Source organism: Parasteatoda tepidariorum, chromosome 7, assembly GCF_982258835.1.
Source record: "Parasteatoda tepidariorum strain Cologne lab strain chromosome 7, Ptep-v5.0, whole genome shotgun sequence".
Lineage (NCBI taxonomy): Eukaryota > Metazoa > Arthropoda > Arachnida > Araneae > Theridiidae > Parasteatoda > Parasteatoda tepidariorum.
The window spans coordinates 2064645-2082667 of NC_141761.1; the positions used below are offsets into that span (position 1 = coordinate 2064645).

The 18023-nt window shown below is 33.3% G+C and overlaps 1 protein-coding gene across 1 annotated transcript; it reads right to left on the bottom strand.

Moving 5' to 3' along the window:
• Window positions 1-402: 402 nt before the first annotated feature.
• Window positions 403-15186, bottom strand: LOC107437327 (beta-1,4-galactosyltransferase galt-1). Its single transcript, XM_016049267.4, has 3 exons — window positions 15043-15186; window positions 4687-4740; window positions 403-2467 (listed from the first exon to the last, which is right to left on the bottom strand). The coding sequence occupies exon 3, from the start codon at window positions 2396-2398 to the stop codon at window positions 956-958; it is 1443 nt and encodes a 480-aa protein (XP_015904753.1). The 5' UTR covers window positions 2399-2467; window positions 4687-4740; window positions 15043-15186; the 3' UTR covers window positions 403-955.
• Window positions 15187-18023: the final 2837 nt, after the last annotated feature.

Below are 18023 nucleotides of genomic sequence, written 5' to 3' on the forward strand. Positions count from 1 at the left end.
TTCAACGTAAATACTATTGATATCCTCATCAGGTGAAACTTGAAAACATTAAGAGCTTAGTCAAGAACTCAACAGTGTCCACCCTTTTTTTTCTTTTTAGTTTATATCAAATTTCCGTTAGAGAATCTTATCAGCGAAAAAACACGCCAATCACATTCTCATTCGTACGCGAAAAAATCGCAAACAGTGAGAACGGTCCCTATCGGGTCAGCTGAGGCATTTTAAGCCACGATTCATCTACAACTGATTTAGGAGATCAGGGGTCACTGAATCTTCGGAACAATCCTCGAACTTTATATCTCTTACTGAATAGTAATTGTTCTCAAACCTTTATATACGTCCTCAAATCTTCTGAAACCACCCCATCGTTTTTAATTTGCAGTGAAATATCAAATGACAAAATTCGGAAATGCGCATCTTTTATTAAACAAAATAATTTTATCTTACTACAGAAAGCAGAAAAGTACCATGCTAAAATTAACTTATGAAAACTTCGTATTCGTTTGTAAAATAATTCCAGCAAAAAATAAACTAATAATCATAAACTCCTTCATTTTACAAGTGATGAACAAATGTAGAACATCTAAAGATAGATCAAAACTACTTAATAATGACATCAAGCTTGATGAAGATGGCTTCGCAACTGATATTAGTTATTATTATTTTTTTTTTAAAAAAAGTGAGAGCTCTGTTGCACATCTAAATTATTATTTTCTATGAATATATGGGTATCCTCGAGTGGTAAAACTTTTTGAGGAATCCCCAAGCGATTTGTCTTCAAATCATGGTTCAGAAATCTGGTCACATTACCTCTGAGAATATTTCACACGAGCACTTGGTTGGTTAAACCATTGCTAAGATTCGTTACCTCTGGAGGGTGGCCGCAAGTGCGTGAATCACTTGCAGTATGAACGATCCCTAAGTTAGAAAATAAACCCTACGACACATTAGCTATTCATTCAAGGAGAAATGGGGAAATATTTTGGCATACTGGTTGCAATAGTCTGAGGCGTAGAGATATCATGTCCACCATCGCATCTTTCCAGGCGTATGAGCGACGGTCAGTCACGTGGGTGGTATTAATGCAGTCGTTACCACCAAATTCACACACCCGGTAGTGGTGCAAAAATCCCACGTCTGGTGGTATATTCATCATCGTCTTCCCCGTGATGAACTCCCACACAAAGTGGTTCCCCATTTCAACCACCCTCTCTGGTAAAATGACGCACTTGGAACGCTGCTTGTGGGCGTGGAACTTGGACTTCCTGGTAGTCTTCTGCAAAGTGAGCAGCTTGTAGGGTAGGCTCACTGCAGATGAATCATCTGGCCACTGAAGATAGAAGAAAGCGTTTTGGAAGGAGAAAGCCCCTGTCCTGTCGGGATTCTTTCTTAGCAAGTACTCCAACATGACTTTGAGGGAATTGTTTTTGTGTGGGATGACGTATTCGTCCAAGTCTATCATGAGGACGTAGCGGAATCGATACATCGTCCGGTACAAGCAGTCATTAAGGGCCGCAAAGAGACCCTCGGTTCGTATCTCTTTCTGAGACACAATGTCCAGCTGCCATGGCAGAACGGTGACCACGCCTTCCGTAACATACTTCTTCAATATACACTCCACATCCGGGCCTACTGTGTGATTGTACAACACAAAATGGTTCACGCCCATTATCCTGTTGAGCTCTATGAATTCAATCAAGTTCTTCACTTTGTTGTATTCGTAGTGGAGCGGTTTGATGCACACAGCCACCCCTTCCGGCTTTTTGTAAAGTTTTTTGTTATTCCTCACGAGCAGCTTGTTTCCAACCGTGAGTAGTGTCTCACTTTGTTTGATGATAGACACGTGGGTCGGTATGAGGGGTTGTTTTAAGGGACAGAGGATGAAATAAGCACTGTACTTGAGATTCCAGTTCTCTCTGATGAGTCTGTTAATACCCACCACAGTTAAGGAATCTCCTTTGCTGAAGCTGAATCTGCAGAACACTTTGTCCGCCAGACGAGTTCTGGCCGCGGCTATCACCCTCACCCACTTTGTTCGCCTGTCATCGTAGTAGGCAGAGTAAACGAAAAACTTATCTTTCGCATTGGAAACACTTTGCCAGAAGTCTTCATGTTCGACTGTCACTGTATCGTTCTCCTCGTATTTCAGCTCTCTGGCAACTCTGCTGTTGGAAGGTGGCGGCGCTGAATCCATCATATCGTCTCCGAAATTGAACATGGACAAGAACTTTTCTTCTCTCCAGCGTTCGTCTTCAACGTAGAACACTTCTGTGACTAGCATGCAGGCAAAGACAGCGAAGAAGATGACCACCAGAAAGCAGGATTTGGCTCGCCTTTCGCTCGCCCTTTTTAAAGCTGCCATCCTGTTGCTGTTCCTTGCTGAGCGAGCCTTCGCCATCTTGTTTTTTTCCTTCCCTTCAACCGTTTTCCCTCACCATCGGACAGATACTTCTGCTTTTGTTGCTCACTGTAAAAAAACAAAAAAAAAAAAAAAACAAGAAGCTTTAATTTATATAATTTGGGTTCTTTTATTAGACTCTATACTAACTAAAACTAACTCAGTGGCGCGACAGCCCATTAAGAGGGCCAAGGCCGACTGTGCCCATCTCAGTTTTCTTGACCTTGGGCTCTGGGGTGCAGGAGCATATGTTCCGGTCAGGTGGTCAGCCGAACGCGGAACCCCCAGTGTTAGTTCCCAAGCATGCTTGGTACTCATTTTATCGACCCACTGAAGGGATGAAAGGCTGAGTCGGCCTTGCCCGGCCCAAGGATCGAACCAAGGACCTGTGGCACGACAGCGCGAAGCGCTACCGCTCAGCCACCGGGCGTCATTAGACTCTATATCTGTCCTGTATTTAACTACAAGTATATACCTACAAGTAACCTACAAGTGTATACTTGTGTCTGTAAAATTTAAAATGATTCTGCATTAAAATCTTAACTTATAACTGAATTAAACTTCAGATCGTTTTTACAATAAAAAAGTTTTTCATTATCCGGGAAAGAAAGCATTTACCTTCCGCTGGCGTGTGAAAGGTTAAATAACTTCAGAATGATTTGCAGTGGCTCAGGGGGATCACCTAGATTTCGCAATACTTTATCCAGGAGTTCCCTTGTCTTCTGGATTGGGTTCAAAATTACAAGGCTATCCTAGAAGGCATGTAACTTTAACTACAACCTTTTGTCGGAATTTTCTTATTAGTGTCACGAAAATGTTTGCACTAAAAACCTTTTGTTTAATTAAGCAAAAATATTGCAGTTTCAAACCTTTGATCCTAAAAGGATTAAAAATTAATTTTCAAAGGTTTTTTTTAAAAAAAAATAGTGTCACTTAGGTCCATCGTGACGTTTCAACTGACGTCACGCTAGCGATAGGATGAAATTAAATTGTGCATTAAAATCTCTTGACAAGGTGGATTTTAGCTGAGTCTACAAGACGTTGCGAAAAGAAACCTTATAAGATTTAAGATCACCTTGAGACTAGCTTTGTTCAAGGATTTTTTTCACCCTTCAAAACCCTTAGTCAACCTCGATTTAAGGGCTTTATATAGAAGGAGGTTTTCCAAGATTTTGGATGAAGGTAATGTGCGTAGAATAGAGCAGATGGACACAAATCTCATTTTAAGGTTAGAAGGTTTACACGTAAAACGCATAACAAACCTTCTCAGGTTTACATTAAAAGGTTTTTGCTGAGTGAAAATAAACCTTATTTTGATATCTGGGTATAGAGCTGAACATTAGTAGTCGTAAACCGTAAAAAATTGGTTCGGCTGTTCAACGACCGTTACAAGATATTAAAAAAAAATTTATTTATTTTTGTTATTATATGCTATATGCTTTTGTTACTATATTGACTATAATGCTTACAAAGCAGGTGACCAATTCAGCTAAATCTTGCATATTAAAAAAAATAAACAATGTTGCATTTTCCTGTTTAATACTATCTAATATGCTTACATTAATATTGCTTTCCCTAACTTTCCCTAACTTTAGAACTAACATTCTACTGATGTCAGTGTTCCATTTCCCCGTACAGACCAGTCCATTCTACTGATATCAGTGTTCCATTTCCCCGTACAGACCAGTCCATTCTACTGATATCAGTGTTCCATTTCCCCGTACAGACCAGTCCATTCTACTGATATCAGTGTTCCATTTCCCCGTACAGACCAGTCCATTCTACTGATATCAGTGTTCCATTTCCCCGTACAGACCAGTCCATTCTACTGATATCAGTGTTCCATTTCCCCGTACAGACCAGTTCATTCTACTGATATCAGTCCATTCTACTGATTTAGACCAATACAGTGTATTGACCTACTCTACTGATATCAATATATCATGACCAGTCCATTGTACTGATTTACTCTACTGATATCAGTGTTCCATTTCCCCGTACAGATTAATACATTTTTTTTATTGATTTCTATTGGTCATTTTTTGCAGGGTGGTGCTTCTTTAAAAGCTAATTTTAGTGTCAAGTGTAGAGGAAAGTCTGAGGTTATTTTTTTGTAACGAGTCTCTCCTGCCACACTCAGCGAAGAATCTGTCCCACATTACCAGATTCGGATTGGAATTGTTTCGGGAGATTAAAGAATAAATACTAAAAAAGGAATGGCTTCTTGCATCAGTTAGTTTTGAGTGTTGAACATTGTGAGAGGGCAAAAGAATGAAGAGTTTACTTACTTCTCGATTCTTCTTCTAATGAGATCTTCTTCTTAGCAAAACACCTTTTCTTTCCTGAAAATAAAAATATTTATTACTTCTCTATTGTGACAAGCTCAGTTCTAAGTACATTCATTCAATTTCTTTCTTTACGATGGACTTAAGAGGCTGTTCCAATAGCACGTAAGTGCATTTGTTGTAATTTTGTGTTTCCTCCCTTAGCAGCAAAAATAAGCAATTCACAAACTTCCTGCCATGTTTAAGTAAGAAAATCGCAACAATTTATAGTTTGTCTGAAGTAAGAACTCCCCAAGTCATTCGTCTGGGCCCGTGGCGGTGACTATGGTAACGAGGTATAACTATTTCAAGTAGGGGTGTGGGGTTACTGTTTAAGCTCGGGTTGGCGAGAGAAAGGTAATATTTTTCTTCGGTCTATTGTGTTAGTATTAGAAATGCGCTATATTCTTGTTTCCATTACAGCAGACGGTCTCAGACAGGGGAGTTCTTACCATAGACAAGTTATACATGTTTTTTTAAAATTTAATTGGTTCTGTAATTTGTTTCAGCAATTTAATTTTAGGATAAAATTCAAATTTATTGCATAAAATTTTGAGTGGAATATGCTTTGGAAATATTTTGAGTTTTCTTTGTGCGGTTATATCAGTTGGACTCGGAAACTTTTCACCGAAATTTATTTTTTATTTCTCCGAACTCAGAATTTAAAATTTTTCAAATAGTAAATTTTTTATTACTTTTTATTTTACTTCTTTTTTTTAAAAAAAAATTGAAAATAAAATTATTTTAGTGTTTTAGCATATTGCTCATACCTCTCTCTCAAACATGTGAGCTAAAATAAGCAGATTACAACCCTTTACGTAATGAGTGAACGGTCCCTTATAATTCCATGTTGAGTAAAATACGAGGAATTTTTTTTTTTTTTTTTTTACCGTAACTAGGTAGTGAACATACTGATGTGAAAAACGATGTTGTCCACAAATTATACCATCATATGTTTCGTTCCGTCAAGAAAAAAAATCAACAATTTTTTGAAATCATATCTGTAAAGAACGGAATCGATATTTTATCCAATCACTACACTTTCATAACATCACTGTCACCGTTTTGTGAAATCCAAAATAGTGTTAAGAAGGTACATTCTTAAAAACTTTTTCGTTTTGACGAATGAACAGAGTACAGGTTTTCTAAAATCAGTTGATGTATAAAATTAAAAGAACGAACGTGATTTTAATAAGCACAGTATTTGCATTTAAATTTTTTTCTTCCTTGCGCGTTTTCTTAACTGAGAGGAGAGGGTTAAATGATGATTCATTAATTCATTTAAGTCTGACCATTCAATTTACCAAAAAAGTATAGTCTTCCGGATGGCGGTTCGTTATTTTATTTTTTTAAGAACTCTAAATACTCAGACAAGAATGACGATTTTCATTTTTAAAACAAAACAAAAAAAATTAATTTAAAAATATATAATTTTTAAAGTTAAAAAAAAATGTTCTAAAATATTCATCATCTCAAATGCCTGTTTAGAAAAAATTCAATTCCCCCTTTCCTAAAAGAGGGGAAGAGTATAGAAGAAAGTTTTCAAGCTTCCAAAGTTTTTTTTTTTTTTTACATTTTAAATAATGATTGAAATATCTAAGTTATCAGAAACTTTCTGCTATCTAGCCTGCAAAATTTAAATGGATTAGATATATTAAAATTTATTAATATTAGATTTATAAAGATTTATTAAAAAGCAGCTGAATTTTTAAGCAAAACATCAGAAGCAGGATATGTTAATAGTGATCAGAATGAGTGGAAATCTAATGGCGCAATTATGATGGGTGACTGAAGTACCCCAATCTTTATTCAATACATTTTACAAGATCATTGAAGACCGCACTGTGCAAAACAATCTCTGGAGAAAAAAAACCCAGGAAAATAAAACATTTTACACAATCCTTCAATACCGCATTCTGCAAAACAATCTCTGAAAAAAAATTAAAAAACTAAGAATAGGTGCGGGGGGAAAAAACAGGAAAATTAATTTCAGGTGAATAAAATAAAGTGATGTACTGATATTTATATCAAATATTTAGTTGTGAATTCACATAATAGAGTAGAAACTCTTGAATGAGAGATCAGAATAAACCAATATGTACACATTCGAAGAATTTTGAATGTTTTGTATATTGGCCTGTTAAAATATGTAATAAAATAAAACGTGGTACCTTATTATTTAATTTTTTGATCATTATTAAATAAAATAATTTCGACTTACAAAAGGGTAAGGGGGATCCATGAAAAGAATACCGGGCAGGTCTGTACCGAGTAGTGGCACTTAACTTCAAAAACATGAATGTAGGGAATAAAGGACAAGAACATAATACTTAACAAAACTTTAGTGTAAGGAATATTGGGCAAATGATACTTAACTTTAAAGAAAGAAAAAAACTAGCTCTAAAAGTGTGAAAACGTTGCATTTCTTAACTTTTCAAACCTTCCATTCCCATAGGGCAGTGATGGGAATCAGCCGGTAAGACCATAAAGTTTCTTACAATTTCTCCCTGCTATTCACTTAAACCATTACATTTCAAAAAGAGTTCGATTCGTAGTTAGCAGACATAGTGTATTTTATTTTATTTTATAACCGTCGTTGAACAGCCGACCCAATTTCTTGGGTTTGCGACTCCGCAGCCTTTTAATTTTGAACTCAATCCAGAAGATACAAGGGATCAAGTATTGAGAGAAATTTGTCTTCATGGAAGACTTTTTGATGGAAGTAATCCACATTTTAAGTAACGTGGAGAGGGAAACTACCAACGGATAGCTTGACGGCATGGGAACTCATGATCCGTCTTCCACTGAGGATATTTTACCGTCAGCATTGTGGTCGGTGCAAGCCGGATGTGAAATTCGTATCTATCGCCGGGATTCGAACCCGATATACCTCATTGGAAGGCGAACCCCTGAGCGACTCAGAAAGAGTATAATGTGGAATATTGGAGCCTATTTCAAGAAATATTTCTAGTTAAAAATGCAAAGACACCTATTTTTCCTTCCCGCTGAAGGAACAGAAGACTATTAACCAGGAAACTAATATTTCAAAAAAAGATTAACACTCATGTCGCATATTGTACAGAAGATACACGTTTTTAAAGAACGCCAAGTGGATCAGACGGAAAATGTAACAAAAAGAGCCAACAAGTAAGACACCAGGCCACTTGCCACCAGGCTAACAGTGGGAGGCTCTCGCGGTCTTCCTCTCAGTAGAGCGTTCGCCCTCCAATGAGGTGAACCAGGTTCGAATCCCAGCTATGACTGTTCGATAAGAATTCCGTATCCGGCTGACCACAGGGATGACATAAAATAACCTACGGAGTGGTCGACGGATTGAACCCGCGCATAAGCCGTTGGAGGCTACCATGTAACGCTAATGAGGATAAGTACCACCCAAAAAGTGCTCCACGAAGGCAAATTTCTCCCAATACTTGATCCAGCAGTTCTCTTGTCTTCTGGATTGGGTTCATAATGACAAGGAGTTGTAAATCCGAAAATTAAGACGGCTGTTCAACGACGGTTATTAAATATGAAATAAAATTCCAAAGAGAAGGCAAAGAACGCTTCTGCTGAAACAGGCATGAATTCCATTCGTGGAACAAAAGAAGCAGATTGACTTTAGAAAATAATTCCATTATTTCCTTAATAGTTCCCGGTTCACCTCTGATTTTCGTAAAATTGGCAACAAAATATCAAATATTAAATTTGGTGATTTTATCATGATACCTTAGAGCAGCGGTTCTTAACCTATGGGTCGCGAAGCATATTTCTTGGGTCGCGCTGAGTCGAACCAAGAAAGTTAGTAATAACCCAATAATAAGTAATACCAACATCTCCTAGAAGAAGTCATTGTGGCTTACTCAGCCTAATTTTGACTTTTCTTTGGGTCGCGACATGAACATATTTCTCAAATTTGGGTCGCAGCTTAAAAAGGTTAAGAACCACTGCCTTAGAGCATGGTATGAAAATTATTCATTCCTATAAATTAACTTTTGTATTTTTTACCAAATGTGGTGTAGTGAGAACTCTAATTTAAAAAATTTTACCACCTGAACAGAAAAATTATCAAAAGAATGGTTACAATATCATAGATTTTGGTTTTATTAAACGGAATTATAATCAGTATTATTATTTTTTTGGGTCAGAAATTATTTTTTTTGTGCATTTTTTTTTTACCAAAACTGTTCGGGAATTTTAACAGATTTTTGTTCTCCGTACTTTAAACTTAATTTTTCTAGTCAATACATAAAATCAGCAGAAATAAAAATTATTATCTTTAAAACCACCATTAATTCGCAGTTCGAATTCGAATTGTAGAATCTAAGGGAATTTGTAAGAGCCTCCCACTAATATAAAGAATACTTAATTTCTATCGGAGCCAAGTTCTTAATGTTTCATTTTATTATCACAAGAAAGCTCCTGCTCGCCCGAAAAGTTTTAAGCAGTTCCTTTCAAGATAGTTTCTCCAAAGTTTTATTTCATACTCCAATGTCATGATGTGAATTTTGAGGGAATTAGAAAGATCTCCTTCTCTACTTTTTTTTTTCATTCCTTTATGTCGCCCTAGAGCTGCACTATGGGCTATTGACTACGAGCTGACCTGAGAATGAGCTGGAGACAGCATACATGCGTCACAGCCCGTTTTACAGAGAGGGCAGATTTATACATCACCCATCCATCTGCAGGTCGTAATTTTTACCTGAACCAAGGAGGACTTTGTGACCCATAACAAATAAATACCTCTGGAGGTACTGAAGTGATCGTCCTCTGGTTCAGGTTAAAATTACGATGTGCGGATGGATGGGTGATGTGTCTTCCCGTAAAACGGGCTGTGACGTATGTAAATGCAGTGTTCAACCAGCTTCTCCAGAACATATTCTGCTTTGCATTTGACTTTCTATGGTGGAACTTACTTCAGAACAGTGGGGGGTTATTGGTATCAAAATTATGTTGTTGTCGCCGGCCATTAAGACAGGTGGGGTTCGATTGCTCTTGTTTTCATGTGGCGCCATGTATGACTAATTTGACTTCTGCCACACCCATACGTCAAACCCGTTTATAGGGTGGACCCATCCATTCATTCTTCCACAGATCGTAATTTTAAACTGAACCAGAGAATGATCAATCTCCAATTCAGTACCCCCAGAGGAATTATTTGTTATGGAAATATGGATGACATTGTGATCGGGTAGATTTAACGTGCCCCAGGCACCATTAATTAAGTTTTCAAGCCGGCTGTTCTCGTTAAGAATATATATATATATATATATATATATATATATATATATATATATATATATATATATATATATATTTATATATATATACGTTTAAATTACAAAAAAATTAATAATGATATTTTTTTTCTGTCTACATAATACTTGCAGGACAATAGTTCATTATTCAAAGATATGTCCCCCAAACTACGCCACTGCCTCAGATCCCCTATTTGTTGCGGTCAGTGACCTCCTGGAGCTTATCTAACATATGTCAGATTAAGAGGATAAACAACAACATGCCGTGATATTTTTATAATTAATTATAGTTACATTCATGCTTTTACTATCCCAGAAAGCATATAACCAACCTTGTGGCTGAATTGTCCTTTTATTGTCACGCTTGTACTAAAACCCTTTTTTCAATAAAGACAAAAATATTGCAGTTTCAAACCTTTCATCCTAAAAGGATTAAAAACTATTTCCTAAAACTTTTTTAAAAAGTATTGCCACTTAGGAAAAATGGTCACTTAGTTCCATAAGGACGTTCTAGCTGAACTCACACTAGCGATAGGATCAAATTGCATTTGCCCATTAAAATGTCATGACAAGGTGGATTTTAGCTAAGCATACAAGACGTTGCGAAAAGAAACCTTATAAATACCTAGATTTAAGATTATATTCTTCTTAAGACTAGCTTTATTTAAGGATACTTCCCTGCTTGAAAACCCTAGGACAACCTCGATTTTCAGGTTTTTATATAAGTATTTTATATAGTTTTCCCAGGTTTGGGATGAGGGTAATGGGCGTACTTGTCGCAGCTCTCGTTTTAAGATTAGAAGGTTTACACGTAAACCGCATAAAAAACCTTTATAGGTTTACATTAATAGGTTTTAGATGAGTGAAATTAAACCTTATTTTGCTATCTGGGTATTTAATGCTTATCTTATCAATCCTTCAAATTTTATAATTTAATTTCTTCAAATTAATTGTAAATGTACTACTTATATCTCGCAAAAATGATAAAAGAAAACTCTTTTTTTGTCTCTTTTTTTCTTTTTTTGTTTTTTTTTTTCTCTTCTTTTTTTGTCTTCCGCTTTTGTGAATTTGTGCAAATAGGGTCCGTTATTGCAAAAAAAAAAAAAAAAAAAAAAAAAAAAAAAAAAAAACTTTTTCAAGGAGTTTTTAAATTGTAAAGACATTCTAGATTATGCTCAACACTGTAAAATTATGATTAAAAAAATTAAATTTTAAAAAATAAACAACAATTGCTGCTTCTAAATTAGAGATGCAACATACAAATATTTGGTATTTAGCCTATACTGCTGAACGCAGAATATTAATTTCGGACGAATAATGGAAAAATCGTCTGCCGAAGACAAAACTTAATTTGTTTACATCCATCTTTCTTGTTTTCTGCCCTGGGAAGGGTTTATTCAATTAACAAAACAATAATGAAGATAAACAAATGTGTGAAGGGTCCATTAACGGACCACACACACACATATATATATATATATATATATATATATATATATATATATAATTTATTTTCCAGTAATCAAATTTGTAATTAAAGTTATTTTTACAATAGCAGGAATTACTGAAAAGAACACCTTTCAGTTTAGAAAAGGGAAAAATTAAAATATGCATAAGGAGGTATTTCTTTAACTGTAATAAAGTTAACTACTTTATTGCTTCAATAAAAGAACTCAGGAATTAAATTTAAAAAAGAATTGTTGCATAATTAAAAATTTATTAAAATTACAGTTATTTATTGAATTAAGAAAACGGGGTCGTATTAGACATTCCATTAAAACACATTACCATTTGACTTTCACTTTTCTATATTTTTGAATAAAAGGGCGAAATTGAAACGATTATTTCCAAATTGCCTTCAGTAATTCGCGTTTTGAACTAGTCTTCACGTTTTTTTCCCTGCATCGAAATGATTTAAAGATTCGCCCAACATTTTAATCGACACATTGTCTCCATCGTGGCATATATGCATGCTTTTGTTTCGTAATCGCAATCAAAAATATTTCCACAAATTAAACATTCAACTTTACATCGTTTTCGCAGTCTTTTCAACTTAAATAATCTATCTGCATGTTTCAAAACTATGACAAATTGAAGAAATACTCAGTCCGTGGTCAAACTATTAGACGCATTATTAGATTCAATGCAAAATCTTAATTATCAGATGATACTATACAGCTATATTGTTTTTATGTGACTGAAACCGGTTTGTACTTGTTTACGTTAGTGTATCAATAGGTTAAATTAAACGACATATAATATGAATTCGACGATTGGATACATGAAACGATATATTATAGAATATTTATTATATTAGGTACAGTACAGAACCCGTTATCCGGAAATCAGAAAACCGGAAAACCAAAAAACCGGAAAACCAAAAAACCGGAACGAAATTCGATAAATTTTCCCTCCATTTTTTAAAAAAAATGTTTTTTCCTCATAAGATTTTAGGATTTTTTTTTCTATTTTGAAAGATGTTTACCTTACCATCATTTTGGAAATAATCATTAGTGTATTACTTCATCGTTTTTTCTTCTTTTTAAGATTATTTCGAAAAAAAAAATTTTTTTTTTTAGTTGGGTTTAACAATGAAAAAGACGGCTTTTTGTAGCAATTCAGAAAACCGGAAAAATCAGTTATCCGGAATAGCGATGGTCCCGATCGTTCCGGATAATCGGTTCCCTACTGTATTATATTAGTACATTATAATAAATAGACCAAAGTATTAGACGCACCGTATTTTTTTCAATAATGGCATGTTTTGCACGAGTTTATGTGCAATACTTTTATATTTAAACATACATGTAACGGGTTTTCATTCAGAATTTTTTTTTTATATACTTCCTATTATTATTTATATTTAACGTATTGCATTATAATGTTAGATACAAAAACATTAACAAATATAAACCGGTTTTAGCTGCGTAAAAACAATGCAGCTGTATAGAGTATTACCTGATAATTAAGATTTTACGTTTAATCCTATTGCGCGTCTAATAATTCAGCCACGTGCTTTTGTTTTGTAATCACAATATTTCCACAAATTAAATAGTCAATTTTTTTCAGCTGTATCTTTTAAAACTAAGATAAGGTTTTGTATTAAGATAGGTGTTACCAATATTTAGTGTCACAATGACGTCCCTCATTATTCTTTTAATTCAATTCATTTGATTAAAAATTAGAAGTCTATTTATATTTAATTTAAAATCATATTGTGTAAATCCCTTTTAATATTCAAAGAATAAAAATTAGTATTATCGTCGACGAAGCAAAATGAATTTCTCGGAGTAAATATTATTTAATAAAATAGTATAATTTTGAAAATTATAGATAATTAAATCATCAATAAATCTAAAAACAAATTCAATATTAAGAGAATAACTTTTTTTCCTAACAGTGTAAAAATAAGTTAGCTAGGAGAGATGAAAAATTAGATCCTTGTCGTATTCCATCAATTTGAATAAAAATATGTTTTCTATTGTAAAGATAATTATTAAAAAGACAAATATCAATTAGAATTTCCCCATAATCAAATTTGCAATTAAAGGTATTTTCATAATCACAGAAAAAAAAGGATATTTTTATAATCATAGTCTCAAAAGAACATCTTATAGTTTAGAAAGGGGAATGCTATTGTAAAGATCCTGGGAAGCAAAAATCGCGATAGAATAAATTTTATTTTGCTTAATAAAGTCTAAAATCGTTTGAATATTAGTGATCATTCATGAAAAACCTTCTTTGATGATATTGTTAACAATTTGATTTAAGTAGTTAGAGGAAATAGTGCCATGTTCTGTTAAGTATTAGATCCACAAGTGATTGTTCTAAACTTAAAAGGAATTTAAGGACATTTTGGACTGTATGAAAATTGTACATTATTAATTGTACATTATTAATTTTACATTTTAATCTCTCAGTTCTAAATTTCCTATAATATTTAAATTATTAGTAATAATATGTTTATAATATTATATTTTCTCTTCCACTCAGTAAAATTCATAATCAAATAAATCCATTTTTCCTAAATTTTTGCTAGTATTATTATAATTAAAAATAGGTCTATGAAAAATGCTATTATATTCATTAAGTTATAATCAGGTTGAACTCTTTTAGTGCAATTCCATACATTTTTAAATAAAATATGAAACTCATACTTATCAAAAAGATAAACTCATCAAATAGCTTTTATAAGTACAAAGCAAAGAATTCAAAAGTGTAAATTAGAAGGAAAAAAATGTTGCTGATAAGAAATCGAAGTCGATATATGTCATCATTTAATGGCCGAAAATAAAATCTTTCTCCTCGTTAGAAAGAAAATTTACTTTTGCGATTTTTAAGAGAGTTTTATTAATGTTGAGCCCAGTTTATCCTTATCTTTAATATTAAAGAGTGAGGAACAAATCTGTGTATGTTGGAAAATGTCATTTAAACCATATGGCAAAATTGTTTTGTGTAAAAGCATGCAATAGTTTCTCTTTTCGCAGTCTTAAATCGAAATCATCTACAATATCTAAAACACAAATTTTAACACTATTTTACGATTGAATTCTATTGAATTAATCGATTGAATTATTTTTTTATCAATAATACTGAGCTCTGTAATTAAGTTAAACTACTTAATAAATTTATTAAATTTTAATTTTTGTCATAAAATTTCTCGTTTCTTTTATTCTCTGTTGCCTCTTATAAATATATCTATATGAATATATTTATAGGCACACATTACAACTTACAAAGAAAACACAGACAACAAAAGAAAACAAGAAAATAAAATTTAAAAAAAAAAAAAAGATTTTTAATAAATGATTAAAACAAAATTTAAAAAGAAGATTGTTAAAAAAAATAAATTAATTATTAAATATATATGTAAGAAACAATCAAGATTGAAAGAGAAAATTACACAACTATTCATTTTCTATTCTATTTAACAGACTAATGTATTGATGGAATTATTTCGTTTTGCTCCCTATTTAAATCAGGTTAGTGCGCCATGACCGCAGAATTTGCATGAAAAACTTAGATCATCTCTGTATAACTTAGAGTCTCTTGAAGAAGAACTTACCCTCATCGAGATTGAGATGAAGTGTTCGAGCAAATGTTGTCTTCCCCGCAAGACAAGAGGATTCAATGGCGGCGAGCTGAGGACATCTTTTGTTCCCGACACGTATCATTGCGCATGCGCTCCTTCATTGATGTGTGATAGAGGATGCTATTACCACCCATCCGGTGTTCCCCACTTTTGGGAGAACATTTTGTGTTGAGGACCTCAAAAAATGCCTCGAATAGACATAAAAAAATAACATTTAAATAAAATATCATGTCCTCAAAATAACAATGGAATTTAAAAAAAAAAAGTCTTATACAGTAAATCCTCGCTGCAACAATATTTTGAGGATCAAATATAGTGTTATACCTACATACTTAGGGAACACAATGAGATTTTTTTTTATCAAATGTTATATATGTATTAACTTTAGATGTTATGCCAAAAATTAATTTGCAGAGTGTTAATGGTGGTTAAATATTAAAAACAATTGAAATAAATTCAGAAAATAAGATCGTAAACATACCATTTTTATTGATCTGATATTTTTGTTTGTTTATTCATTTTTTTGACTGTCAATTCAACCCACGAAGTATGCATTGAGTCCAAAGCACGAAAATCCAGCAGTGAGTCTTCTTTTGTCAAAAAACACGAATAATAAATGGAGAAAATAAGGTTGAAATTTAACAAAAAAAAAATCGTTTTACACGGGTTTATTGCTTTAGAGCAGGGGTGTCAAACTCAAAAGCTAACTTGAGCCAAATAAACAATGCTTTACTTTAGGTGGGCCGCAAAAAAAAAATATATGTTCATAGAAATAAATATTTTTATTTTGAATAGTACATTGTAATAAACATATATAAAGTTAAATTATTGTTTGATACTTGACATCTCTTCTCTGCTACTATCTTTCCTATTTCGGGAGAAATTTTATTAGCCGAGACTACTTTCAAAATTGACCCAAAGTGAGCGTTATTAATACGGTTTCGGACAGGAGATTTATTTCCATTCATAACAGAAAATAATTGCTCGCACTGAATAAGTACTTCCAAACATGGAAATAATTTCATGTGCGAATTTTCGAGTATTTTCAAACCTTGCCGGTAAATATTTGTAAAATTCAGTCAAACCCACTTCAATGAATTTTGCCTTCAAATTTAAGTCGTACTGAATCTCAGTCACATCCATTTGCATATTATTGGTTACTGAGTCTATATTTATTGGGAAAATTGAAGAAAACAAACAAAATTTGTCTTCCAAGGAATTAAAATCTTTAAACCTTGTTTCAAATTCTGTTCTAAGATTTGAAATTTTTTCTGCGTATTTTTGATACGATGCAGTATACCTGGAATGGCAGGTGCCGCAAGCCAATTAGAACTTTGCATTTTCGCGTGTACAATTTAAAATGATCCGTATAGTTTATAAATAAAGTATATTCTAATTTTATATACTAGTTTTCTTTCTAATTCACATTTCTATTTTATTTCTACTTTGCGCCGGATATATTGACTGGGCCGCAAAAATGCTCAGCTCGGCCCGCGAGTTTGACACCCCTGCTTTAGAGAATATCGTAATATTGAGAGGAGAATGACATTAATTCAAATGCAAGTTCGCCGGGACCATGAAACAGGATCGCGATAAAGGGAGTTATTGTTTAATGGATATCGTAGTAGCGAGTGTTCACTGCATCGATTTCTCTGGAACTATTAGAAAGATTATGTTTCCTGTCAAATAAAGTTAAATTCTTTAAAATGACGCAGAAAGTTGTAGAATAAAATAAAATATTTTTTTTTGGATGGAATTAATTTTGGATGAATGAAAAGGTCACAGGTACAGTGCGCGAAAAGAAACGGACCACCCTGAATAACTTCACGTTCTAGGATTCAGTTTTAATAGTTCCGAGGGTGATTTCAAATATGCTAAAAGGTTATTTTAAGTTTCTAAATCAGACACAAAAATTCTCTGAACATTTCTCCTTTTCTACGGATTTCTGACCCAGAAATATAGAAGATCCTCGGTAAAGACAGTGATCCTAAGTTCATTTTACTTTCTGCCTACTTCCCCATATCTCGTCATTTTTTTAAAAACAAATTTGCACACAGTTATTGAATTTTAAATATCTGACTTTATTGAAATTCAATTTTTCAGGAACTATTCATCCGATTTTGCAATATAAAGAATTGTGTACTCTAAAACCCAACATTTTTTTCGAGCATATTATGAAATAAAATAATAGTAAATGTTTACATCTTTGGATAAACGAATTTTATAATTGTGTGCAAAAGTTCTTCAATTCCCGAGCTATAGCGAAATACTACTCAAAAATTAAGGGATCCCAAACTATTTCCCAGATTGCGGTTACTCCCTATATTCAAGTCAGCGAAAGCTCAAAACATCATCTGCACTAATTAATTAGCATATTTGGAGCCCTTAAACCACACTTTCAAAAATTAAAAAAAGGTCCTACAGAGAGATCTTTCAACAAATCCGGTTTATTTTGAAGAAAAACCCAGATATTAAACTTCTTTTAAGTCAGTTATTTTGACTCTTATTGCATAAATGAGAATTCAATACAGATTACGTTATTCTCTGTTCTATTGAGTCTAGTTCTGTATTTCTAAAGGTGATGAACGAATCATTTTTATGCTGTTATTTCGGAGAAGTTTTTGTATTTGATTTCGTGCAGTAAATCAAATTGGCGATCACCCCCCGTGAACCATTAAGAGGACGCCATACAGCGAAAGAAAATTTTCCTCTCTAATTCTCTTCATTATTTATTTTAAGTGTAGAAAAAGTAATTCAGACAAACTAATAAGAGTAAGCTATGAAGCTTCAAGTATTGAAAAAAAAATTTTGAAATATACAAATGAAAATAAATTATGAAATTACTTAGGATTACGCAATAGAGAAGTTCTTTTCTAATAATTTGTTTGCATTTTAGTATTTTTTTTTTCAGCAATTGAAACTTTATGACTTACACAACGTTTGCCTGAGCTTAC